Source organism: Cricetulus griseus, assembly GCF_003668045.3.
Source record: "Cricetulus griseus strain 17A/GY chromosome 1 unlocalized genomic scaffold, alternate assembly CriGri-PICRH-1.0 chr1_1, whole genome shotgun sequence".
NCBI lineage: Eukaryota > Metazoa > Chordata > Mammalia > Rodentia > Cricetidae > Cricetulus > Cricetulus griseus.
This window is the reverse complement of record NW_023276807.1, coordinates 189,729,647-189,757,229: the sequence shown is the minus strand read 5'-3', so window position 1 is coordinate 189,757,229 and position 27,583 is coordinate 189,729,647. Positions and strand designations below refer to the sequence as shown.

The 27,583-nt window shown below is 42.4% G+C and overlaps 2 protein-coding genes across 3 annotated transcripts; both read left to right on the top strand.

Annotated features, from left to right (window-relative positions):
* Nucleotides 1–9,023, top strand: Selenok (selenoprotein K). Its single transcript, NM_001256843.1, is given in 5 exon segments — nucleotides 1–151; nucleotides 2,956–3,046; nucleotides 5,919–6,002; nucleotides 7,212–7,298; nucleotides 8,361–9,023. Coding segments are annotated over 5 exon segments (285 nt in total). The 5' UTR covers nucleotides 1–132; the 3' UTR covers nucleotides 8,365–9,023.
* Nucleotides 9,024–12,483: 3,460 nt separating this feature from the next.
* Actr8 (actin related protein 8) lies at nucleotides 12,484–27,573 on the top strand. 2 transcript variants are annotated; one of them, XM_027389598.2, is made up of 13 exons: nucleotides 12,486–12,706; nucleotides 16,867–17,037; nucleotides 18,206–18,316; nucleotides 20,251–20,355; nucleotides 20,728–20,901; nucleotides 21,400–21,493; nucleotides 21,692–21,824; nucleotides 22,261–22,414; nucleotides 23,117–23,212; nucleotides 23,879–24,019; nucleotides 25,075–25,339; nucleotides 25,999–26,162; nucleotides 27,320–27,573. In XM_027389598.2, exons 1-13 carry the CDS (start codon nucleotides 12,584–12,586, stop codon nucleotides 27,461–27,463), a joined length of 1,875 nt encoding a protein of 624 aa, XP_027245399.1. In that variant the 5' UTR covers nucleotides 12,486–12,583; the 3' UTR covers nucleotides 27,464–27,573. The 2 variants fall into 2 exon arrangements, with proteins under 2 accessions (XP_027245400.1, XP_027245399.1); XM_027389599.2 differs by lacking the exon at nucleotides 22,261–22,414 and having other exon boundaries at nucleotides 12,484–12,706; nucleotides 23,098–23,212.
* Nucleotides 27,574–27,583: the final 10 nt, after the last annotated feature.

Here is a 27,583-nt window from a genome sequence, read left to right as displayed (position 1 = left end):
ATGGGCTCTACCCACCTCTAGCGTGTCTTCTCGCAGAGGCCTGTGACGTAAAGAGCTGGGCGGGAGGCAATTTCCGCCAGCTTCACGGAGCTTATCTTCCCAGTCATTTGGAAGCGGGCAACCGGAGGAAAGATGGTTTACATCTCGAATGGTGAGTGAAGGCCTTGCCCCGGGGTTCTTCTGTCCTCGCTCGCCGGGTCCAGAACTTAGGGCGGCCTCCCCCAAATCAGTGCCCGGTGGTTGGGAGGAGTCGGAAACGAAGGCCGCGAGACCCTAGGTGTATCCCAAGAAGTCCCTGGCTGCCGCCGGGTGGCCCCGGTGGTAACCGACCCCAGAGCCCCGCTGGCCTCAACTGAGGCTTCCTCATAAAGCCAGTAGCCGGCTTTGGATTTGCGATTGTGTTCTCGGGCTTGGGCATCCTTCGCCAAATGACAGTGATGCTAACCCAGTATACGGAGCTTTTGTTTTGGGCCACTGTAACAGCATTCTCTGCTTACCATCGTATTCATCTTTGTAGCTGTCCTGTTCGGATGGTATTTTACTATCCCAGTTTTTCGGATGCAGACTTTGAGACTCAGAGTGAATAGCTCACTCACGACCACAAAAGCAGTAATATGACTTCGGTCGAATTCGAACTCAGGCTGGCTCCAGTATTACCTACCGTTCTGCCTCTGTAATGTGTAAAATATTAATAAAACAACAACAAGACAGAACTAGCACGAACATGAAAAAATTTTCGAGACAGGGTCTCATTTTGTAGTTTTGTCTACCCTGGGACTCACTGTGTAAATCAGACTGGCCTCTAATTCGTAGAAATCCTCCTGCCTCTGTCTTCTGATTGCTGGGATTAAAGGATCGCACCACCACGCCAGGCAATACAAAAGTTTTGATAGGTTTCCTCCCCTAAGAGTGTAGCTAATTCCAAGCCCAAGGTTTTGCCCCAATTTGAAAGAACTTGGGGAACAAGTCTATAATTAAATAGAAAATCTGAGAAAGACAGTCCACAAGGAAACTTAGAAATTCAGCATGACCAGGCCACATCAGTGCCAGAACCTGTGTGACGCAGGTGGAAATCCTGGTGCAATCCTAGAAGCCTGGGTCTCTGGAAGTAGGTGTGGTTTATTTGATTCATCTGTGTATCTCCAGAGACTAAGGTATCCAGGAGAACAATTTTGGCTGGGCGAGCTTTGAATTTTTTGGGTTTTCAGAATTCCACCTGAGGATTACAAAGCGTTGGGGTAGGTGGTGTGATGGGCATTAAAGGAAGCGTCAGCTTTTCAGCTTAGTTTTGGGTACTTGCAGATTTTATTATTTGTGAGGCTAAGAGTTTCATGCATTATTAAATAAGTATGTAAGTGTAATTATTGTAGAGTATGTAGAGTGTTGTAATGTGTGTCATGTTATGACCTTTTATTTAACAAAGTTTTATAGTTTGACAGATGCAACTTTATTCAAGAATATTATTACCCTCTGGAGACATGGAGTTGTATCCGATTCTGCCTTTAGAATTTAGGAGAGAGTGCAAAGAGCCATGTAGAATGATGGATATGCATCTAGTTCTTTAGAATCACAAAGGGTTAACTGGTAGGCTCCAACTGGATCCATCTTCTTAGGACTGTAATTTGTCAGTACTTCATAGATGATTCTTATTACCAGATGACGCCTCTTATCCCAATCCAATGTGCTGGTTAGCTCAGGAATCGTTTTTCCCCAGAAGCCAACAAAAGAGTACACCACTCACCCTTTGACTGTCTAGCCTTTTTTCTTCTCTGCCTCTGTGACAGAGTAAATCCAAGTGAATAAGTGAAAGTAAGCTGGTAAAGGAAAGAGAAAAACCCTGAAAGATGGATGGAGTTAAACCGCCAAAGCCCTTCAGATTAATGGACAGGACAGGTGGTTAAAGCGAAGCTCTTCCCCCACCACAATACTCTTAACTTAATGATGTGCAAGCCTGAAACTATTATACCAACAGATTCAGTTTTGTTTGAGATAAAGGAGAGTCTATTATTTGACTTGAGAGCACAATATTACTGAAAATTCTGGGTATTTTAATAAAGAACAAGTTAACTTCTCAGTACTTGGACCATAGACTCTTTGTATAAGAATTTTATCAAAATAGCTCATTCTAAAGATCTGTATATCTAAATAACCTTTTGTACAGGTGAGAGACTTTGTAAGTGGGGGAAAAAATTCTCTGAACACCTTTAAGACAATAGATGTAACCACTTGTGTCGGTGCATGCCTTTAATCCCAACATTTGGGAGGCAGAGGCAGGCAGATCTCTTGAGTTCAAGGCCAGCCAGGGCTGGATAGTGAGACTCTTATCTCAAAAGAAAAGAAATAGAGGCATCATAAGCATTTCATCCAACTCATTGATTTTTCTTCAAAATGCTTGAATAAATATGTTTGTATGTTTGTGTCCATATTAGCATTATTCGTAATAGAAAACTGTAATGTCCTTTGACAGCTGAATGGGATATGGATATATATATCCATATTGGCCAATCTTTTCAAAGGAAAGAAATTTGATCAGCTGTCATGTGGTTAAACCCTAAATTATGCTAAGTGAAGCCAGCTGATCACAAAAATGGAAATGATTTAATTCCTTTTATGAGATTCTACAGTAATTTACGGAGGCAAAAAGTAGATTGGTGGTTTCCAGGGTTACAGGGAAGAAGTAATGGGAAGTCATAGTTACTAGGTAGAATTTGAGCTGGGGAAGACAGTAGTTTTGGAGGAAGGCAGTGGTGGAGTTTATGGATGTGCTTATACAACTATGCTATGCTACATTGCCAAAGGAATGAGCTCTAGATCTCAGAATTTTACTTCATTCATAATGCACTTTTCATGTTGACTATTTTGAAATAGTGATCAAGTGAAAACCTGAGCTTACTGATTAAATGCAACGCCAAGTTTTAGATTTGTGACACTCTATTTATTTTATTCTCCCTATAGGACAAGTGTTGGACAGCCGAAATCAGTCCCCATGGAGATTGTCTTTTATAACAGATTTCTTCTGGGGAATAGCAGAATTTGTGGTTTTTTTGTAAGTATAAAAGCATTTAGTTAGTTGCAAATTACATTATATTATGATGATTGGTTATCTTTGAGAATCTCATACATGTATCCAATGTATTTTGGTCATATTCATCCCCTCTTTTCTTTTCTTCTCCACTCCCCCAACCAGTGCCATCCCATGCCATCCACATGCCCCCCTGGTACCTTCATTCTCTTGTGTCTCTTTTTTTTTTTTTAAGATTTTTTATTTATTTATTATGTATACAACATTCTGCTTCCATGTATATCTGCACACCAGAAGACAGGCACCAGATCTCATAACAGACGGTTGTGACCCACCATGTGGTTGCTGGGAATTGAATTCAGGACCTTTGGAAGAGCAGTCGGTGCTCTTAACCTCCGAGCCATCTCTCCAGCCCGTGTCTCTTATTTTTATGGCCCACTAAGTATATTTACTACTGGCCAAATGGGTGTGGGCCCATCCCTTGGAGCATTGTGTGGGACACACCCCTAAAAAAAATGACTCTCCCTCTCTCTAGCAATCGTCAGCTGTCAGTAGCTCCTCAGTTAGGAGTAGGGGCTTGTGTAACCCCCCTCCACTGTTGACTGACTTTATCCAATGTAAGCACCCACAGCCTCAAAGAATTTGTGAATGCAACATGTTTAGGAAATGCTATTTTTGTCCCAGTTCTTCCAACTTCTGGATCTTAGAATCTTTTCTCCCCCTTTTACATGTTGTTCCTTGAGCTTTGGGGGAGATTGTGTGACTTAGATGCCCACTCGTGGCTGAACATCCCATAGACCCTTATTCTCTACACTTTGACCAGCTGTGAGTCTCCATATTAGTCACAGCCCACTGCACAAAAAAGTGGAAGTACCTAACTTCCACAGTTATTTAAATAGCTTTACAAAGTAAAATTAAGGCTTCTTGTGATTATAAATATAATGTTGAATTAGTGAGCTTGACTATGCCTGAACATTTATGGTAACCATGTCAGCTTATAGCCAGACCTATCCAGTCTACCAGCAGATTACTTTTTGTTTTTATTGTTGTTTTTGGTTTGGGGGGGGTTGTTTTGTTTTGTGGGTTTTTTTTTTTCTTTCTTTCTTTCTTTCGAGACAGGGTTTCTCTGTGTAGCTTTGGAGCCTATCCTGGCACTCGCTCTGGAGATCAGGCTGGCCTCGAACTCACAGAGATCTGCCTGCCTCTGCCTCCTGAGTGCTGGGATTAAAGGTGTGTGCCCGGCCTGTTTTGTGTTTTTTGAGATCAAGTGTTGCTATATAGCCCTATACAACTGGTTTAGTGTTACATATAGGGTCTGAGATGACCTAGAATTCATTGTAGTCTTCCTGCCTTAGCCTCCTAAATATTGAGAATTATAGAAATGTGCCACTACTCCCTGGGTCTGAACTCTTAATGAAGGATTAGAAGTCAACTACTTCTATTAAAGTCAATAATAAAAGTGAGAAATTTTAACTTTTCAGTTATGCCAAACAGTTCTTTATTAAACAAGGGTTGTTTGTGTATGTTTTTTTTTTTTTGCCTTTTACAGGTTGTTTTTATCAAAATTACCAATCAGTTACTAGCAAATCTTATTTATCCTAAGTTTGAATGTTTCATGATTAGAAAGTTGCAATGAATAGGGGTGGGAGAATAGTCCCTTCATTTAGTGCTATGCTGGCTAGTTTTATGTCAACTTGACACAAGCTAGAGTTTCCTGAAAGTTATCAATTGAGAAAATGCCTTCATAAGATCAGGCTATAGGTAAGCCTGTAGGACGTTTTATTAATTAGTGGTTGATGTGGAGGACCCAGCCCACTGTGGGTGGAGGCATCCACAGGTTCTGTGAGAAAGCAGGCTGAGCAAGCCAGTAAGTAGCATCCCTCCATGGCCTCTGCATCGGCTCCTGCCTCTAGGTTCCTGCCCTGATTTCTTTGGTGATGGACTACTGTGTAGAAGTGTAAACCAAATAAACCCTTTCCTCCCCAATTTGCTTTTGGCAATGCTGTTTCATCACAGCAATAGTAATCCTAACTAAGACAAGCATACTATCAGTAAATGTTTTCCTATTGCAGGGGATCGTGAGATGAGTGTCCCATGGAAGGTATACATCAGAGGAAGTACCCAAGAAGGGACAGGATAAGGCCCTAACTTAAACTTACCAATGCAAAACTTAATGGCTTTTAGAAATTACACCTAATCTATATTTGTTCTTTTGCCTTAGTTAACACTCCCTTCTAAGAAATTAGAAACTTGGACTAGGTTTGGAGGCATACTCTTAATCCCAGCATTCAGAAGGCAGAGACAGGCAGTATTCAAGGCCAACTTTGTCTACATAGAGAGTTCTAGACCATCCAGGGCTTTACACATAGTAAGACCTTGTCTGAAGAAAAAGAAGAAAAAGAAAAAGAAAGAAAATTGATTTTTTCTTTTTTTCTCTTTTTTTATATATATTCTGAGAAGCTTTGTGCCTCCAACTATAACATCCTCATCTCCTCCCTCCCCAGGGTGATGTCAGGTAGACTATAGGCAGAGGAATTGCAGTCATGGTGACTGGAAGATACTGAAAAAACAGAATAAGTTAGTGGGGAGTGATAACTGGAAGATACTGTAAAAATAGATTATGTTGAAACCTAACCGGAAGACTGAAACCGATGAGGACTCTGGTTTCCTGTTGTCTATGGGAGTTACTAGCAGATGAGAAGTACAGGTGGCTTTTGGCATAGAACATGGCACATCCTGTTTTAGATGCATGCTAGATGTTGTCCAGCAGGAAGTGTAGGCTTTAGCCTAATAGATTGGGTTAGTCACCTCTCAGAGATGATAATTAAAAGCATGGAAATATACTTGCTAATTGTGTCAAAAGTGATACCTCTATTGTTTCTGCCCCTTGTTTCAGTTTCAAAACTCTGCTTCAGCAAGATGTGAAAAAAAGAAGAAGCTACGGAAGCTCATCTAATTCCAGATACGATGATGGAAGAGGGTATGTGCAGCCTTTCCTACTGATAAGTGTTTACTTGTTGTGTCTTCATTTTGTTATTTTAGATAGAGTTAGACTTGTAGAACTTAAAAGATTAATCCCCATTTCACAAAATTAAGAAGTTGCTATAAATTAAAAGTCAAGTTCTGATAAACAGTCAAACTGGCCGAGCTATAAAATATTTTAAATATACAGTGGGAGAGCAAAATTAGAGGCTGAAAACTAATGGCCAACCTTAGTATCTAGAGACTTCACAGTGCAGTCTGAATTTGTAGCTGCCAGTGCACAGTTGAGATGAGAAGCAGTACTGGGCTGGGCTCAGCTCGGCTCGGGTTTACTTCGGAGGAGCACCTACAGTTTGCTTGCATTGTATCTGATGGTAAGTGTTTGGATTTCTGATTCCTGACTTAAGAGTTCACTTCTCCATAGCTATAACAAAGAAAGTATTGATCACAGTAATGCAGGCAAGGAAAGTTTATTTCAGCTTTCAGGTTATGGTCCATCATGTGGAGAAGTAAGTCAAAGCAGCTACTGAAGCAGAGACCATGGAGAAAGGCTGGTTTTTTACTTGCTTCCTCTGGCTTGCTCAGCTATCTTTATACAGCCTGGGCCCACCTGTTCAGGTATGGCACCATCTGCAGTGGCCTATTGGCAATTAGCAATCAAAATGCACCACGAACGTGCCCTGTGGGCCAGTCTGATAGAGGCAATTCCTCAGTTGAAGTTCCATCTTCCCAGGCGTGTCAAGTTGGCTGCCAAGATTACCTATCACACCAATGTACATAATAGTTGCTATTTTAACAAGATTGTGTACCTTGTTTGGTTTTAGTTTTTGAGGGAGGGATTTGCTTTGTAGCACTGTTGACCTTGTCCTGGTTACATATTCTAGACTGGCCTTGAACCTCTGCTAATCTTCCAGCCTCAGCCTCCCAAGTGCTGAGAAGATAGTTAGAGGCTATCATGCTCATTTTCTTGTGTTTATTGAAAAGGGTGTAGTATGGTGCTTAACAAAAGGAACCAACTGGATTGAAGGTGGTCCACACCTTTAATCTCAGCTCTTGAGAGCCAAAGGCCAACAGAATCTGAGTTCAAGGCTAGCTTGGTCTATATAGCAAATTACAGGCAAGGCAGGACTACATAGTAAGACGCTCTCTAAAATGAGAGAACCAATTGAAGCTGGGTTTACCAAACAGATAATTTTTCTTTTATTAGGCCACCAGGAAACCCTCCACGAAGAATGGGTCGAATCAGTCATCTTCAAGGCCCCAGCCCTCCTCCAATGGCTGGTGGATGAGGAAGGTAACTTAAAATCTGAAATTATTTTGCAGGATTTTATTTGAAAATGTCTCCTTAGGAATATCTTGTTTAGGAAAACAGAAGTTGTAGATTTTTTTATGTTTATTTTATGTTTTTGAGTGTTTTGTATGTATGTAAGTATACTACATGTGTGCATGGTACCAGAGAAGGCCAGAAGAGGGCACTGGATTCCCTGCAGTTGGAGTTCTAAGATTTTGTTTTTATTTATATGTGTGTGTGTATGTGCATGGGTGCCCATAGAGATCAGGAAAGACTCAAGTCCTGGAGCTGGAGTTAGTTGCCAACTGTGGTAAGCCACCTAAAATGGGTGCTGAACATCCAACTCTTGTCCTTTGCAAGAGCAGCAAGCACTCTTAACTGCCAAGCCATCTCTCTAGAAGTTACATATTTATACATATTATTTAGAAAAATATATCTTAGTCTGTAGTTGTTTTTTACTCTTTTGGGAGCCTGCCAGCAGCTCCCAAATTCTTCCTTATAAATGCCCAGCCTTAGCTTGTCTTATTTCTTGCCAGCTTTTCTTAACTGAAATTATCCCATCCATCTTTTGCCTCTGGGCTTTTATCTTTCTCTATTTCTGTATATCTTTTCTTTCCTTCGTATTCCCTGTCTGGATGTGTGGCTGGGTGGCTGGACCCTTGAGTTCTCCTGATCTCTTTTTTCTCCTATTCTCCCTGCCTGCCAACCCCACCTGTCCATTCTCTTGCTTTGCTATTATTAAACCAATCAGATGTTTTAGACAGGCAAAGTAACACAGCTTCACAGAGTTAAACAAATGCAACACATCTTACAATAATATTCTACAATATTAATCTTTGAAAATTCATTGACTTTATTATAGAAATATCAGTTGAGAAAAGATTTGTATTCTTTTCCTCCCATCCTTTCCTCTGGACTTCCTGGCTGCCAGCCCCCTTCACTTCTCTTACCCCTCAGGAGTTTCATGTTGATATGACTCTGTGTGTGTGTGTGTGTGTGTGTGTGTGTGTGTGTGTGTACATTCCAATTTAATAAGCATGAGCTAATTGTTTGAACCTCTTTTAGGTAAATGTCTGCTCTAAGAAGCAGACAACTAGACATACACATGTGTAGAAGGAAGCCATCAAGAGATGAAGAGCAGCTCACGTAGGACAAGATATGGTGTATGTCTAAACAAGGACTGTTCTGTGTCCTCACAGATGAATGAGGTCATGTTGGGAATTCCCTCTACAGGATCTGGCATGACTGACATGCAGTTCTATAAATGTACATGTTTGTCTCCTTACCTTTTTTGTATAGTTTACTAAAGTATTAATATAGTTTTAATAAGTATTTTTAGGTTGCTAAACTTGATTCATCATCTTTATATGATTAAACCCAAAAAAAAATCCTGATCTGGAAGAAATAAAGGCTATGTATTTAGTTCTGGCTTTTTGTTTGTTTGGTTGGTTTTTGTTTTTGTTTTTTCAAAACAGGGTTTCTTTGTGTATCACTGGCCATCCAGGCTTGGCTTGAACTCAGATCTGTTTGCCTCTGCCTACCAAGTGCTAGGATTAAAGGTGTGTACCACCACCACCACCACCACTACCACCTGGCTCCAGTGTATTTACTCCTGTTAATGTTGCCTTTTTTCAACTTCAATGTTATCTTGCTCTCATTTACAAATAAACCACAATATAATTATTTCAGTAGTATAAATGTTTGCTTTTGAATTTTTATCTTTAATATCAGGTATTTATAAGGCCATAATCATCGAAATTGAACTTCAAATGACTGACTGTATGCTGGCCAATACTCAAAGCCATGGACTTTTTTTTTTTTTTTTTTTTTTTTTTTTTTTTTTGGTTTTTCAGGACAGGGTTTTTCTGTATTGCTTTGGAGCCTATCCTGGCACTCGCTCTGGAGACCAGGCTGGCCTCAAATTCACAGAGATCCACCTGCCTCTGTCTCCTGAGTGCTGGGATTAAAGGCGTGCGCCACCAACACCCTACTAAAACCATGGACTTCTAATGTTATGTTGACAAAAAAGAATTTGATCCCATTGCTTAAGATCCTACCTACCTACTTTCAGTTCTATCCAGATACCACTTTCATGTTTTTCCTGAAATAGCCCTGTTCATCCCTTTCCTACTCTTTACCCCCATTTTTTGAGATTGAGTCTTAGTTGGCTTCTTTATTGCTGTGATAAATACTGTCATTATCAGGGAAGTTAGGGCATGGACCATAAGGAGCACTGCTTACTGGCTTGTTCCCCATGTTTGCTCAGCATGGGGTGGCACAACCCACAGTTGTCTCACATATCAATCAAGAAAACGTCCTACAGACTCATCTTAGGCTGTCTGATGGAAGCATTTTCTCAAATGAGGTTCTTCCTCCCAGGTGGTTCTAGATTGTTAAGTTGCCAAAAAAAAAAAAAAAATAACCAAGATAAATCTATAGCCCAGGCTAGCCTTGAACTGGAGCTTGAGCTCCTGTCTCTGGAGTACTGGGATTACGATTTGCTTAGCCTACCCTAGTCCTGTGAACAGGAACCACATGAAATAGGCACTGAAATATTATAAAAATGAATAGCAGTACATGTCCAGTGTACATATGTTGAAACCCAAAATATTTAGGTGAAAGCTATTTATACTACTTATCAATAAGAAATGGGGGTGTAGTATCACAAGACGGCAGTGTTCAAAGAGAATAAAGGTGATTAAAGAACGGTTTTTGACTACTCAGTTATGTTTTATGTTTTTAATTCTGACAGTGGGGTATGTAGATGATTCCTAAGTTACACAGATACCTGTGTGGTTCACTAGAGCTCAGCAGCTCCCTAGATTGTGTGACTGTGACTGGCAGAGACAAAGAACATGGCCTTAGTAGGTGACTAGTGTAAATGGTGGTTTAGCTGTGCTGTGACCTAAGCCTTCTGACTCGGGATAGCTGCTGCTACATGCTTCCTCTCTCAGGACTTAGCTAGAGTCATGCAGCTTGTACTTATCTGACCTGTTGAGGACTACTGAGGCATGGATCTCCCCTCTTTAATACACTGTATTTGAAACTTGTCTTTATTCAGTAGTTTATGATTTTTCAGTCATGATTTATCATTTAGAAGAAACCATCAAGAAGGGACAATGATCTTTTAATTAATTTTTTTTTTTTTTAAGTCTGGTTTACTGAGACAGTCTCATGCAATCCAAGCTAACCTTCAGCTCAAGATGCTCTTGCCCTTCTCAGACACATAGGATTACAGGGGTGCTCCCACACCCAGCTGAGATCAATTTATCTGAGTTTTCTCACCATATATTCCAAGGCTGACAATGCACACTTCTCATGGAGTTTACATTCTAGTGTGGGAGAAAGTATATAGGCAGAATAATTACAGACAAAAGGCTGGTGTGTCTAAGGAACTAGAATGAAATGATATCCACAGGAGGCCTAAAGTGATCCATCCAGCTGAAGGAAGAGTCTTCCAGGCAAGAGAAGCTACAACAAAGCAAAGGAACAGCAACAGCCTGATGATGGGAAGGATGTGACATCAGAAATGAAGTGTATAGGCTGGTGATATGGCTGAGCAGGTAAGGACATTCACTGTCAAGCCTGGTTGACCAGAGTTCTATTCCTGGGACCCACGTGGGAGAAGGTACTCCCTAAAGTTATCCCTTGCCCCTCCACATATGCACTTTAGCATGAGTGCACACACAAATGAAAAAAAAAAAAGTGTATCTGGATAGATCTCAGGCATGGAAGGGATAGTACAGGTAACAGAAGTGTGCCTGAAGGACTGCTCAGTGGTTAAGCACAAGCTGTGCTCTCTTAAGGACTTGAATTCAGCACCCACATAAAAGACTTGGGTTAAGACCTTGTGCTCTGCTGTCACTCTGGTGTCCCGTGGAGACAGACCCCTGTGCTTCTTGGCTATCAGCTTAGCTCTAGGTTTAGTAAGAAACTTTCATAAAGCAAGAGAACCTGGTGTCCCCCTGGCTCAATGGGTGTAGAACACACAGAGAAAGACAGCAGAACTAAATCAAGTATGGTCTAGAAGATAGTTGGCCTTAAACTTGAGGCAATCCTCCACCGTGTTGGAATTGCATGTATGTGCTGCCACAACAGACTACTTTGTGATAAAACAATGAGCGAGTGCATAGACGGCTGATCAGGAACTGAACTACAGAATCTAGTTTAGAGGTTGCTGTCATACAGCAGGAGTGGGCTATGTAAGTACGATCAAATGCAAAGAAGTGAACCAATTCAAGCTATTTTTCAGTCTCATGATGGTTTGGATGTTGAAGCAATGGGTGAGCTTCCAAATTACATATCTGGTTATTGTTGGGGTCATCCCCTGCCCTACCTCCTGCAGGGAGTATTAAAAATTTGGTATTTAGGGCTGGCGAGATGGCTCAGAGGTTAAGAGCACTGGACTGCTCTTCCAGAGGTCCTGAGTTCAATTCCCAGCAACCACATGGTGGCTCACAACCATCTGTAATGAGATCTGGTGCCCTCTTCTGGTGTGCAGATATACATGGAAGCAGAATGTTGTATACATAATAAATAAATAAAAATCTTTAAAAAAAAATTGGTATTTAAATTTACAATACTTTGCAGAAACCTTAAGTATGCATATCAAATAAGGCTATCAATCTGGATCTGAGGAACAGACCCAAAATGGAAATAATATATTCAGGAATCATGGGTAAAGTCATGAAATTCAAAGCAGTGTCAAGAAGAGACCTAGTCCCAAAGAACCCAATCTCAGAAACCGGACTGAGCAGGGCCAGCAAACTGAGAACTTGAAGTACTATTGCCTGTGAGTGAAAACCTTCAGGATTGAAATGGGACTGATTAACCTCAGACACTCACCAAGAGATCAAAATTTATTAGGGTTAGGTGAGACGTCACACACTTAATTTCTGTGAGTTGGAAGCTAGCCTGCCTGGTCTACATGGCAAGTTCCAGGCTAGCCAGGGATAAGTAGTGAGACCCTGTCTAAAAGAAAATTTAAAAAGCAAAAATAATAAAGTATGACACTGGAGATGTAGCTCACTGGTAAAAGGATTATGCTCACCACTCATAAGCCCCTGGGTTCTGTGCCCACCATCACCAAAAAAAAAAAACAATAGAAAAACTAAAACCCCAACCCTGCCATTCCCTAATTCCCAGAATTCTCTAGGGGCGACTCTAGCGGCGGCCATCTTGACTGTGGGCAACCAGGGGACGCTGCGCCTGCGCGATGGTTCTCCTCTGATTTCCGTGCGGGCGGTGTTCCTGAGCCCCGAAGCTGGTGGTGGTCGGCGGTGGCAGAGATGACCCAAGCCGAGAAAGGGGACGCGGAGAACGGGAAGGAGAAGGGTGGGGAGAAGGAGAAGGAGCAGCGGGGCGTGAAGCGACCTATCGTGCCGGCGTTGGTGCCCGAGTCGCTGCAGGAGGTGAGGTGCGGGCCTTGGTGGTCTTGGTTGGACCGCGGCTAGCCTGGGCCTCTGCTGCTGGCGGGCCGGGGGACCGGGCGTAGGCGGAAGGATTCGGGGTCCCTCCCCCGAACGCCAGTCCCTGGTTCCGGGTGCGAAGTGGCGCGGCGCACGACAACGCCTGGCGGCGAGCGCGCGAAGCCTGTGTTGCACAGCTTCTGGGTCTCTGGGCTGTGAGATGTAACAAAATTAACACCAGCCGGGCTCTCGGGGACATCAGCCAACACTTGCTCTGGGATGGTTATAGCTTCAGCCTGTTCCTTTGTTCGCAAATCTCAGACAGTGGAAGTCATTTCCCATGTGACAGCAGGGGAAAGGTAGCCCTTCCTTAAATCGACATTAAGAGCTTGTGTGACAAAAACAGAACACGTTTAAGTCAAAACATTTGTTTAGCCGGGCGTTGGTGGTGCACGCCTTTAATCCCAGCACTCGGGAGGCAGAGGCAGGCGGATCTCTGTGAGTTCGAGGCCAGCCTGGTCTCCAGAGCGAGTGCCAGGATAGGCTCCAAAGCTACACAGAGAAACCCTGTTCCGAAAAACCAAAACAAACAAAACAAACAAAAAACCAAAAAACATTTGTTTAGAGCAGCACAGCACACACCTCTCATTCACCAAGGCTTACCGATAAGAAAATATTCCCACAGGGAAACGGGCCAGGGCAGAGCACCGCTCCCAGAAGAAATAGGTGTTGAGGGGTTAAATGCTCAGGATTTCCTGGGCGCAATTTCGGAGCCCATGTATGGGTTAAATGACCTAACCGAGAGTGTGGTGTGGGATAATGCTAGTTCAGAGGACCGAGGGAGGTAGTGGACACAAGGTATTTCCTCCAGCTTTGACAAGGATGAACTATTAGCCATGGAAAAGACAGAGGTCTGGGAGGCTAGAGATTTAGAGGTTAGAGAGCAAGGCAAAGTGTAGATGGGGGTTCTAGAAAAAAGAACTACCTGAGAGAGACTTGGGCCTAGAGAGGATGTAAAGGACTGGAGACAGCCGTTTAGAATTAAGAAAGACTGCAGACCCTTTTAGCATCCACACAAGCCCATAGCCTAGTCTTCATCGAAGGTAGTGGAGAATTTTGGAATGAGATGCTACTCTACTTGTGGGTGTGTCCAACCTTTTGGCATTGTAGCACATCGTTTTCTTTGCCAGAGTTCACACTTGAGAGCCATTCAGTTGAGTTACAAAGTGGGGGGGTGGGCAATAAAAAAAACTTAGTGTATTAAGTAAGTTTGTTTACGATTTTATGTCGGGTTTCAGATTGAACAGTTAGCATTCCCTAGCTGCCACCAGTGCTACATCCATGCTACATGATTGACTCTGGCATCCTCACAAGAAGTTAGCGCAAGTGACAGGCTGAATTTGTAGCAGATCAGTGAATCTAGGGCTTGGTCCTTTTTCTACACTCCAGTGAGTGTGTCACACTCTTTGACTTTTCCATACCTTCTGTAGCACCTGTATGTCACTAGCTCAGTAATAATATCCAGGAAATGATGTGTGGAATGTATTGCTAGGTTTCTTTCCTAATACATTGAAAAATGCGAATACTAAAAAATAATTGTCTACACTTCAGGAAACTGTTCTCTAGATTTTCATGATCCATGTAGTACTGCTTGTGGGTCTTCGATGAGGACCAGGTATCCCCAGTCAATTGGACAGATGTCTGCCATAGCACAGTGACGCCAACACCATGCAGTGTATACATGACTGTCTACCATGTGCTGGCACAGAGTAGTAAACAGAAGTCTGGAGCATAGTGGCACATGCCTGTAAACCCAGAACTATGGACTTGGGGATGGAACCTGTGACTTTTAGTCCAGCCCTGGCTACATAGTTAGACTCTGTCTTTAAAAAAGAGAAAGTCTAGGTTGAGAGGATTAAATAGCTCTAGAGTTAGGCAAGGTCTTGACTGAGGAAGGCCCAGACTTTATAGCATGTGTAAGCCACGGAAATGCTTTGAAAGAAGACATACAGCTAGGGCAAGATGAAAGAGGAACAAGGAGTTGACTGGGATTGTGGTTCATAGAAGATAATTCTGTTTTCTTTCTCTCTAATAGAAGCTCTTAAAAAAAAAAAAAAAATAGGTGGGCCGTGGTGGCGCACTCCTTTGATCCTAGCACTGGGGAGGGAAAGGCAGGCCCATCTCTGTGAGTTTGAAGTCAGCCTAGTCTACAGAGTGAGTTCCAAGACAGCCAGAGCTACACAGAGAAACCCCATCTTAGAAAAAAAAATATTCTAAAAAAAAGTATATGCATATGTCAGGGAAGGGGGCTGAAAAGGGTATGTGCGTGCGCATGTAAGTGCAGGTACCTATGAGTCCTGAAGAGGGCATCACAGTCCTAAATTTGGAGTAACTGGTATTGAACTGCCTGATATGGTACTGGGAACCAAACTCTGGTTCTCTGCAAGACCAGCACTTCCTCTTCACCGTCGAGCCATCTGTTTGTCCGTTTCAGATCCTCTGCTTTGAGAGGCATTGCCAAAGTCTTCTCTTACTCTCTACTGAAACTGCATGCCTCAGTTTGGGGGCAGACATTTTCCTAAGAGAACTTGAATTCTCTCCCACAAGAATTACAGACCTATTCTCTCCATCTTTTGGATTTGAGTTGCACTGTCAGTTTTTGTTGGCTCTCTCTTCTGACTGAGTTGTTAAAAGACTCTGTCTTTTAACCCCAGGCTCTTGCCAGTTGAGGTAAATAGCACATATGGTGACCCAGACACACAGGTGACACACAGAAGTCATTGATGAGTAAAGCCTTAGTTTCCAACATTGTGAAGCAGCAATCCTATGCATACATTATTGTCTTCCCTGAACTCTTCAAGCAAACCTGGCTCACCCCAGTGCTCTTTTAATTAGCTAATTCCTAGGCCTGCTGGAGCTTCTCAGTCTCAAAATCTGTAGGGAAGGCTTAGGCTCTTTCCCCTGCTATTCACAGATGTCTTAGTTACACTTTCCACTCTCTTCTCTTTATCCACTTGTATTTCTTTTTTTTTTTTTTAAGATTTTATTTATTATGTATACAACATTCTGCTTCCATGTATATCTGTACACCAGAAGAGGGCACCAGATCTCATAACAGATGGTTGTGAGCCACCATGTGGTTTCTGGGAATTGAACTCAGGACCTCTGGAAGAGCAGTCAGTGCTCTTAACCTCTGAGCCATCTCTCCAGCCCCCCACTTGTATTTCTTAATAAACAGAAAGTTCTCTGATAGTAGAGACTTGATCCTGGCTACCATTCTACCAACATTTTCTTGGATATAAATGCTCAATAATTATATGTTAATTTGCGCTGGAAGATTTTGGTTTGATTCAGATAATTTATTGAAGTGTGTACTGTGAGTCAGCTCAAGTGAACACAAAAGAATTTACATTCAGAAGGTCAATGTAATGGGATATTTCTCAACTCTTTACTAAATTAATTTTATGCTTTTCAGCCTAATGGTCTGTGCTGGCTAATTTTGTGTCAACTTGACATAAGCTAAAGTCATCAGAGAGGAGGGAACCTCAATTAAGAAAATGCCCCTATAAGATTGGGATGTAGCCAGGCAGTGGTGGTGCACGCCTTTAGTCCCAGCACTTGGTAGGCAGAGGCAGGTGGATCTCTGTGAGTTAGAGACCAGCCTGTTCTACAGAGCAAGTTCCCAGACAGCCTCCAAAAGGTACAGAGAAACCCTGTCGGGGGGGGGGGGGGGGATTGGAAGATTGGGATGTAGGCAAGCCTGTAGAGCATTTTCTTAATTAGTGATTGATGTAAGAAGAGTCAGCCAATTGTGGGTGGGGCCATCCCTGGGCTAGTCCTGGGGTCTATAAGAAAACAGATTAACCAAGTCAGTAAGCAGCACCTGTCCATGGCCTCTGCACCATCAGCTTCTGCCTCCAGGTTCCTGCCCTTGTTTGAGCTCTTGTCTTGACTTCCTTTGATGACTAACAGTGATACAGTATGGAAGTGTCAGCCAAATAAACCCTTTCCTCCCCAAATTGGTTTTGTCATGACCTTTCATCACAGCAGTAGCAACACTAACTAGAACATAGACTTTACAGATATAATATGTTACCTGTGTGTTAGTTAACCTGTTAACATATGTGTTACTAAATTCACATCTTTTTTTTTTATGTCTGCAGCAAATCCAGAGCAACTTCATTGTTGTCATACACCCAGGTTCAACAACTTTAAGAATTGGTCGAGCCACAGATACACTTCCTGCCAGCATTCCCCATGTCATTGCACGAAGACACAAGCAACAAGGGCAGCCTCTGTACAAGGACAACTGGCTCCTAAGAGAAGGACTAAATGTAAGTCAGAAAGGAGCAACTCGGAGAGCAGCCAAGGGTGGTTTCCTTGGGAGGGCTTCAATACCCAAGTGTACCTGGGAATCTTGAATCAACATCTTCAGAGTTGTGCTTCTATAAAATAATATCATTCAGGGTTGCAAGTATAATTTTCATCAGAGTTAGTTTCATTTCCTGTTGCTGTGATAAAATACCTTAGCAAAAGCAACTGAGGGAGAAAGGGTTTATTTTGATCACAAGTTTAGGTTATAGTCCATCATTGTGGGTAAGTCAGGGCAGCAGGGACATGAAGCATCTGGACACATCCACAGTTGAGAGCCAACTGAGAGACAGGTGCATGCACTTTTCCACTTTGGACAGTTCTGACTCACTGCCTAAGGAATGGTGCCACCCACAAAAAATAATTTACAGTATAATAGTAGCTTGAAACACTTCTTCATTTATAGAAAATATATAAAGGAATGTGATAGTGTTACAGAATCATAAAGTTAAGCATTATATAGATGTATGAAGAGTCTCCAATTTATTTTTTTAAGATTTATTTTCATTATGAATATGTGTAGGGGCAGTTTGCACATGAATGCAAGTGCCCACAGAGATCAGAGGTGTGAGATCCCCTGGAGCTGGAGTTACAGACAGTTGTGAGCCACCTGATGAGGGTTTTGGGAGTTGAACTCAAGTCTTCAGGACAAGCAGTATGTGCTCTTGACCACTGAGCCATCTTGAAGGGCAAGAGTCTGTGAAATACTATTTTGTTTTTGTGAGCCAGGGTCTTGCAATGTAGCCTCAGCTTTTGTGGACCAGGCTGGCCTTGAATTCCTAGAAATCCGCCAGCCTCTGCCTCTTGTGCACTACAGTGCCTGGTATCAATTTGAATAGTGCTGAAAATAGTCATAAAGCACCTGAGGTATAGTGTTTCAGGCTGACCTTGAACTCCAGATCCTCCAATCTCTTAGTCTTTCCAGTACCTGGATGCTGGCATGTACCACCACACCCAGCTCTGGAATTCTTAGGGTTATCATATCTAAACAAAACAAAACAAAGGTTAGAGAAATGCTACTTGTTGACGAGAGAGAATCTACTCAGTGATGGATTAAGTTAGTCTCATGCCTTGTTGTTTTCTCTTTTCACTAAATATTTTTTACTGATCATCTTTCATTTTTCTTTCCAGAAACCTGAAAGTAATGAACAAAGACAAAATGGCCTTAAAATGGTGGACCAGGCAATATGGTCTAAAAAGATGTCAAATGGTACAAGACGAATCCCTGTGTCACCAGAACAGGTTCAGTCAATTTTTCCTTCAAATTTAATATTATTTTTCCACCTCTATTGATTTAGTCGTGTATTGCTTAACAATGGGGATGTGTCTGTGACCCTGGAGGAGTTTGTTGTCCATACAGTGGCATCTTGGACAGAAGACCGATACTGTATCCTATGCATATTCTAAATTTGGTACAGCCTATTGCTCCAGTGTGCATAGTATGTCACTATACTGAATACTGTAGGCAGTTTTACCATAAAGATGTTTGTGTATATAAACATCAAAAAAAAAAAAAAATACAAGAGGGCTGGGCCGATAGTGGCTCACACCTTTCATCTCAGCACGGGGGAGGCAGGGTAGGCAGATCTCTGAGTTCGAGGCCAGCCTGGTCTACAAAGGGAGTTCCAGGACATCTAGAGCTGTTATACAGAGAAACCGTGTCTCAAGCAAAGCAAAAACAAAAATACAGTAAGGAGTTAGGTCAGTGGTTAAGAGCACTGACTGCTCTTGCAGAGGACCCACGTTCAGTTCCCAGCACATGATGGCTCAAAATCAATCTGTAACTCCAGTTGCAGGGGCTCTAATACCTTTTTCTGGCCTCCAAGGACATCAGGCAGGTATGAGGGTACACATACATACATGCAAGTAAACACTCATACGAGTAAAATAAGTAAGACTTTGAGAAAAACAAAAACAGTAAAAGTCCCAGTGTGTAGCACCAGGGTACTTATGAATGGAATTTGTGTGACTGGAAGCTGCCCCCTGGTGAGTCAGTAAATGAGAAGTGAGGAGTTGTGAAGGCCCCGGACATTCTTGTCTGCTACTGTAGACTTCATAAACACCATACACTAAGTTTAATTTTTGAATGTCTTCAATAATTTACACATTTTAAAGTATTTTAACTTTTTTCCTCTTTTGCTGAAGGGTTTTTTTTTTTTTCTGTTGTTGTTAGATATGTTGGAAAAGAATGCATAGTCAAAGAATTGAATCATAAAAAAAGATCGACTCAAACTAATGACTCTACAGGAATTAAGATTTGAGGGAGTGAAACGGATTACCTAGACATTCTTAGAAATGGGGAACTACAACCCATCTGTTTGTTATTTAGTGTGTGAGACACTATCCATAGTAGTGCACTTGATTGTCAGCATCACAGCAGGAGTTTTGTGTCCGTTGTGATGTTGACCTAACCCCACCAGGACATTCAGCAGCATAGGGCATCCTTAGCTGCCAGACAGGGCACACACCTGACCTCAGCATGCAAAAGATGCACCGTGTATTATAACTTCACTCTTTCATAATAACACTTAAACATACTGGTGTGAGTAACAAGCATTGTGGAGCTATAGAAAGGTTTTCTTTATATCCATACTCTATAAATTTGATTTTTTTTCACTTTTAAATTTTTTGTTAAAAACTAAAGACACATACACCCTACCAGTCCCACCCAGTTTCAAGATCACCAATATCACTGTCTTGTCCTATGCAAAAGTCTTCATGGGCAATAACGTGTGGAACTTTCAGTTCCTATGCATCACCTCCTGAAGCCTGCTTGCTTTTCAGGGTCATACATTGTGTGTGGTTGTGCATGCTGTACTGTTGTGTGACTGGCAGCTTGCTTACATCAGCATCACCACACAAGTGAAGCTGTGTGCCATGTCCTGTGGGTATGCAATCAGAAGGTTGCAGCTCCATTGTGATCCTTCAGATCCACTGTTATATGTGTGATGTGTCACTAAGATGCTATGGCACCTGGCCATAGTAGAATTTACATATGTTCCATAAGTCATGCAAATACAAGGTAGAATTTCCAAGAAGAAAGGGAGGAATGGAGGGAGGGTGAGGATCAGTTAGTACTTCCTCATGTGTTTCAGTTTTTGATAGAAAACACAGGAGGACTCTTCACTGCCCTCTGCCTGTGGAAATTCAGCTCATTTTCTGATGTCTCATCTCAGGCACGCTCCTACAACAAGCAGATGCGACCTGCCATTCTAGATCACTGTTCTGGAAACAAATGGACAAACACATCTCACCAGCCTGAGTATTTGGTGGGAGAAGAGGTAAGAAACTTTTGACATTGAAAGAAGTGGAAAGAAAACAACTTTTAGTCTTGTTTCCTAACACTCCTTGATCCTGTTTTGTTTTTTGTTTTTTTTTCCCCCCGGCACTCGCTCTGGAGACCAGGCTGGCCTCAAACTCACAGAGATCCGCCTGCCTCCCAAGTGCTGGGATTAAAGGCGTGCACCACCAATGCCTGGCCCTTGATCCTGTTTTTGAGGACCAGATATTTACACTGACGTCTGAGTTGTTAGATACTCCATGCTCAGGATCTAGAGCATTCAGAAAATATTCGCTACTGGCCTTAGAGTTTTGAATGTGAGTCCAGCAAACCCTTAGAGACAGTTCTAATAACACGCTTCTTCCTTTCCTAGGCTTTGTATGTTAACCCACTGGACTGTTACAATATTCACTGGCCTATTAGAAGGGGTCAATTGAATATCCATCCAGGCCCTGGGGGCTCCCTGACAGCTGTTCTGGCAGATATTGAAGTGATATGGTCTCATGCAATACAAAAGTATTTGGAAATCCCACTGAAAGATTTAAAGGTGAGGGAAAATTCCTAGTTTTTTGGGGTTGACTTTAAGATTCTTAATGAGTGCAAGTACACACTACTGGGTTGTGTGTGATACAGTATTGTGGAAGCATTCTTTTGGGTAGTGGGATATCTCTTTTTGTTTAATTCCACTCCAGTGATTTCTGTCCCCTTGCTGTTTCTTTGGCCTCTGAGTACTGTTCTGAAGCCATAAGCTTGCTCGTGTTCCTGGCTTTTCTTTGTACCTCACTGGGAAATATTAACTCCATAGGTTTCCATGTCACAAGTTAACAATGATTCTAAGGAGTTGAGGGAAACGTAGCTCTTACTGTTTCTTCCCGAAACCAAGAGGCAAGACAGCACAGAGGTCTGAGCTTTTGCTCAGAGCTTGTGGCCATAGCTGCTGCTTCTCTGCAGGGAAGCCTCAATAAGGGTAGCATTATGGGATGGGGCTTGACTAGATGGGTGTTCACACTTTCATCTGTTTTTCACTGGCTTTTTTTTTCTCCAGTATTACAGGTGCATCTTATTAATCCCTGATATCTATAACAAACAGCATGTGAAAGAGTTAGTACATATGATACTGATGAAGATGGGCTTTTCAGGTATGCCTGAGATCCCAGTGAAACCCCTTTACGCCATTCTTTTTCAATGACAAAGTTAAATGTGTACTCTGAAAGGACTGGTGCTCCTTTGTTGTTTGCCCAGAGATTTCTGGGCTCCTAAATTGAGTTGATCATTTGTTTCATGGTGTCTGTTGCTGTGCATCAGGTTGTTGACATTCTGCCTCTTTTTAATATCAGGGATTGTGGTCCATCAGGAGTCTGTGTGTGCTACGTTTGGGAGTGGCTTAAGCAGCACCTGTGTTGTAGATGTTGGGGACCAGAAAACAAGTGTGTGCTGTGTGGAAGATGGGGTGTCTCATCGGAACACACGGTAAGGTTCATAGGAGGTGTCACTTCCTAATTGCTCTCCCATCACAGTCTGATGAAATCATCACAGGACAGAAATTATCTGTGAGATGAAGTCTGCATAGGAGTCCAGCAAGACAGGGGGTATAAGTTCTAGCAAGGCTAAACTGATGAGGATGACCTTACCTTTAGGGAGCTTTTCAACCTGCATTCATGTTAGTAGTTCCTGAGAGCCACAATATGTGCTGTCCAAGTTAGCTTCATGTCTTTTGTGTGGTCCATTACATCCTTATAGCAAAGCTTTACTAAGCAAGTCTCATAGAAGCAAACCAGATTTTTTCAAGTCTAAATTCTCTAGAGTTTTGAATATTTGCTTTCCTTATCATAGATATTTTTCAAAACATGTTATGTAACTTCTTAACTGACAGATTCACCATTTTCCCTTTTTCTCTTAACTTTAGGCTTTGTCTGGCATATGGGGGCTCTGATGTGTCGAGGTGTTTTTACTGGCTCATGCAGCGAGCAGGGTTCCCTTACAGAGAATGTCAGTTAACAAATAAAATGGATTGCCTCCTCTTGCAGCACCTTAAAGAAACATTTTGTCATTTAGACCAGGTAGGAACAGATTAATATTGCTGATTAGTTTTGGTTCAGGAAAAACGTAACATATTTAATGGGGACTTAAAATTTTACCTATCTCATGCTGATCACCTAAACTGATAAAGCCTGGAAGCTGAAGCCCTTCAGCTGTGCTAATTCTTGGGCATAGTCAGGGTGGTGAAGACTGTCTCGCATTGTGTAAAGAGTTAGGCAGATACTGCCTGTGGGAGTCTGACCATCATGCCTAAGGATGAAGGTAACAGGTGAGGGGAAATGAATATAACATTTAAGGAGATAGGCGCAGATGTTTAATTAAATGTGGCTCTGTGCACTTTTATATTGTGGATTATCAGCATTTAATCATTAATTGCTGTGAGTGAATTGCTTCAGTTTTAAACCTTATTCAGGTGATGCAATTATGCATCTTATAAAACTTGGGAACCAAAAACCTGTAAATATCCCCAGCTATTAAGGACATATTCTTATTGAGTCCTTATTTATACTGATGTCTATCAGTAATGAATAAAACAAAAAGTGGCAGAGATTTCAGAAATTAAACAGAAGCAAAGTACAGTTGAACTCTTAGGAAGTTTATAGTAAGCGGCTCTGAGTTGGGGGTAGCCATTTTATGTGTGGGCTTTATACAGTGGGGAGACTTATGCATAATTTGAGGCGTTTACTTGCATTCTTACTGACAGCATCTTTTCCTGGAATCAGGACATCTCCGGGCTTCAAGACCATGAGTTTCAGATTCGTCACCCAGATTCCCCTGCCCTGCTTTATCAGTTTCGATTAGGAGATGAAAAGCTCCAGGTAACTAGGCAGGTGTATGTGTTCACAGGTAGAAAGAATGCCATCCCTTTTCAGTGAAGCTGAAAGAACTGTGAATGTGTGAGGTCAGAATGCCTTGTTAGTCCCCAAGCCAACATAGCCCCTGTTAGGATACAGATTAGAAGAGCTCTCCCCTCTTGTTTAAATGTTGTTTTAGTTAGGTGTAAATGCGTATATCTGTATGGGTATGTGCATGGATGTCTGCAGGTGCCCAGAGTCCAGAAGAGGCATCATATTCTGGAGCTGGAGTTACAGGGTGTGAGCTGCCAATGTTGATGCTGGAACCAAACTCAGGTTCTCTGCCAAGAGTACCCTTAACCACTGAACCATCTCTCCAGCCCCCAGGCTCTTCTTTTAATTATTCAGAACATGGTGGGTTTTAGATGAGCACTGGCCTTGCTAGGAAATCATAAAGCAGATTGTGAGGCACTCACTTTGCATTTGACTTGAGAATCTCACATGGTGTCACGCCATTCCTCCAGTTGGATAGTGACTTCTCTGGTCTGTCGTGCAATCCTGTTCCCAGAAGGGATGCTGCTCAAGGTCACATGGAGCACCTGCTTGTGGCTTTTGTCTGGGGAAGAATGAAGCGCCACCATTTCCTGGGAGACAGCATCTTTCCCTAAACTCTCTGGTTTTTATGCCCAGGCTCCAATGGCGCTGTTTTACCCAGCAACTTTTGGAATCGTGGGACAGAAAATGACAACTTTGCAGCACAGATCCCAGGGAGATCCTGAGGACCCGCACGATGAGCATTACCTGTTGGCCACACAGAGCAAACAGGAACAGGTGCACAGCAGCTCTGGTGGGAGAGTCATTTCCTCACAAAGGGGAACTTTACCCATAATGCATAGGTCCTCATGATCAGTGCAGCTTCAACAGACCGACCTGGTACTGTTTTCAGAACTGCATACAAAATGAAGTCTTGATCCAAAATCTGGCTGAGAAATTTCTTCATCCAGCAGATTTTAGTTCATTTTCTGAATTCCAGTCTGAATGTTTAAAAGTTAACTCAGTGAAGACACTTGCGTTTGGCATGTATTATTTACTCATGTTATCTACTTCTGGATATTTATCTAGCAGTATTTTTGGTAAATTTTTAATCATTTAAAATTTTAATTATTGGGCTGGAGAGATGGCTCAGAGGTTAGGAGCACTGGCTGCTGTTCCAAAGGTCCTGAGTTCAATTCCCGGCAACCACATGGTGGCTCACAACCACCTTGAATGAGATCTGGTGCCCTCTTCTGGCCTTCAGGGCACATGCAGGCAGAATACTGTATACTTAATACATAAATAAAATAAAATAAAATAATTTAATTATTCTGTACCTAATATAAAAGGTCGGTATAGGCATACAGCTGAATTATTTATTTGGTGGGTGGGACACAGTAATCTGGTGTCTTCTTGTGGACATAAACTATAGTTCTTAACTGCTGGTCTGGTATCAGCAGCTCATGATGGCCAGGGGTTGAAACTTGCTCATCTTTGTTCTGTCCTAGACGAGAGGAGGTAGATTGGATGAGAAAATAAGGATTCCATAACAGCCACTGGCCTGTGAATCCCATTCAAATATTCCAGTGGAAAGTCAGCTTAATGGGAGAAAGTCTAGGGTGACATTCCATTTTAAGGTTCTGGAACCTGCCCACATGTCCAGAGCCTGCTGTGGCATTATCAGGGCACCATCACCTGTGTGCCCAGGCTACCTGGGTGTGGGTCTAGGTGGTGTGTGTACCATGGTGGTTTTTGCTTGAGGTGCTCTAAGAAATAGAAGGGGTAGAGTCTAACTGGAGAGTACCAGCAGTGTCTGTTTTCTTAGACCATCTGCTGCTTTGTCTTGTATACAGTCCGCAAAAGCTACTGCTGACCGGAAGTCTGCATCCAAACCCATTGGATTTGAGGGGGATCTCCGTGGACAATCCTCTGATCTTCCTGAAAGACTTCATCCCCAGGAAGTAGATTTGGCTTCTTCCCAGGGAGACTGTTTGATGGCTGGCAATGACTCTGAGGAGGCCCTCACTGCACTGATGTCCAGGAAAACTGCCATCTCATTGTTTGAAGGAAAAGCCCTGGGCCTTGATAAAGCCATCCTGCACAGCGTAGACTGTTGTTGTAAGCATTTCCCGAGTACAGTAGACAGTAAAGTAAGGTGGCATTAGTGACTGGTTCAGTCTTGATTGTGTAGGGCAGCATTTTCTCTCAAAAACCATCCAGCCTACTCCACCCTTGCCTTGCCAGGTGCTGGGAGCGCAGTAATGCAGTGCAGTTGGTTCCTGGCCCCATAGCACTTGCACTGCCATGTAGTCTAGTGCTAGCGATGAAGATTATCACACAGACCATGAAATTACAACTCTGGTAGGTGCTAGAGTTGAACTACAGAGTCCCAACTGAGTTTCTGATTAAGACTTGTATAAGAAATTTGTCCTTCTCTGGAGGAGTTAAGGGTGCCTTTCTTGAATCATATGAGAGATGTGAGGGATGATTGGAGGGTTAATGTTTAAATGCTGGAGGGATTCTGCAAAACCAATGTGGTTAGTCAGAATAAGGCTAGAGGCAGTCTAGGTTCCACACCACAATGGAGCCCCACAGGCCTCCTTGAAAAGTTTCCACTAATCCTAGGAGTAGTGGAATGGGAGGTGAGCAACAGGTCCCATCTGCAGTGTTGAAGATGGATTTGGGAGGAGATCCTTGAGGCTGTTAGGTTGTTCAGGTGACAGACAGTGGCTTGGCCATCTAGGTGGGTAAGTGGTGTGATGTCACTATCTTTTCAGCGTCTGATGATACCAAGAAGAAGATGTACAGCTCTATCCTGGTTGTGGGAGGTGGTTTGATGTTCCATAAAGCTCAAGAATTTCTCCAGCACAGAATTCTCAACAAGATGCCACCTTCATTCAGGCGAATTATTGAAAATGTGGATGTGATCACAAGACCTAAGGTGTGTTGTTTCATGTTGCAGGTTGGACAGTACTGAAATAAAACCAGCCCTGGTTACATCTGATTATAATGCATGTGGAAGGCTTGTGACTGGGGAGTTTTGAGGACTCGGAGAAATAAAAAAAATTACTTTTCAGAGGATCACAAATATGGCAGAAGTTCTGTATTCAGGGCTTGATTTCTTTTGGTTTGGTGTTTTTGTTTTTTAAGATTGATTTTATGTTATGTGTTTAATTATTTTGTCTCTATGTATGTATGTGCTCATATGTGTACATGGTGTCTATAAAGGCCAGAAGAGTTCAGATCACCTGGAAATGAAGTTATAGATCGTTATGAGCTGGCATGTAGGTGCTGGGAACCGAACCCAGATCTTCTGGAAGAGTGGTTAACAACCCCTGAGCCATCCCTAGCCCTGATTTGGTTTTTTTTGGAGTATGCTGGCATGTATAGCATTGAGACTGGCTTTCTTTTTCTGGTCCCTGCTCTGATTGGCTTTGACCTTATGGAAACTGTAGGTGGGTATGAGATGGTTGGTTCTCTCTTGCCCTGACCAGACTGCTCCTTTCTCTTTCTCTCTCTCTCTCTCTCTCTCTCTCTCTCTCTCTCTCTCTCTCTCTCTCTGGTCATAGTAAGGAGCTGTTTGTGGTCCTTGGACTGGAGATCTTCAAGGAACTCTCTTTGGCTTGAACTATTTGAAAAGAAACACAAAGCTGGGAGTTTAGAAATAGGTCCTGTCTGTATTTGTGACACTGGCAGTGTTCTGATAGGTTTTCTTTGGAGGGTGGGGTCGTGGAGGTACCTTTCCTTTACTGGTACTTCATGTGCCTGCCTACAGAGCTTGTTTGTGGAATAGTGAAGAGTGGCATCTTCAGTATTAAAGGTTGAGAAATTCTCATCAGCTGTGGCAGAGATGGGTGTGTTAGTCAATTCAATCTTCTGTACTGATAGAGATGGTGCTGGGAATTGAACCCAGAACTTTGTACATGTTAGGCAGATGCTCCACAACTGAGGGCCACCCCAGTCAGTTTTCTCTTGTTTCATACATACGTAAAACCTGGTTTGTTTGCTATTGACTGAGCAGGGATCTCCAACCCCACTTGCAGAAAATGATGTCATGTGTCTTCCTGCCTTTGCTGAAATAGCGTTATCTTTTGTCAGGACATGGATCCCCGGCTGATTGCATGGAAAGGAGGAGCAGTATTGGCGTGCTTAGACACTACTCAGGAACTGTGGATTTATCAGCGAGAATGGCAACGCTTTGGTGTTCGAATGTTACGGGAGCGGGCTGCTTTTGTGTGGTGAAAACCAAAACCAAATCTCTGGACATAAATACGTAAAGAATATATGTATTTTAATTTATTGACTTTAAGCTTAATTTTCCTACAATTAAATGAATTCAATTTTATGTTAAAGTACAACACT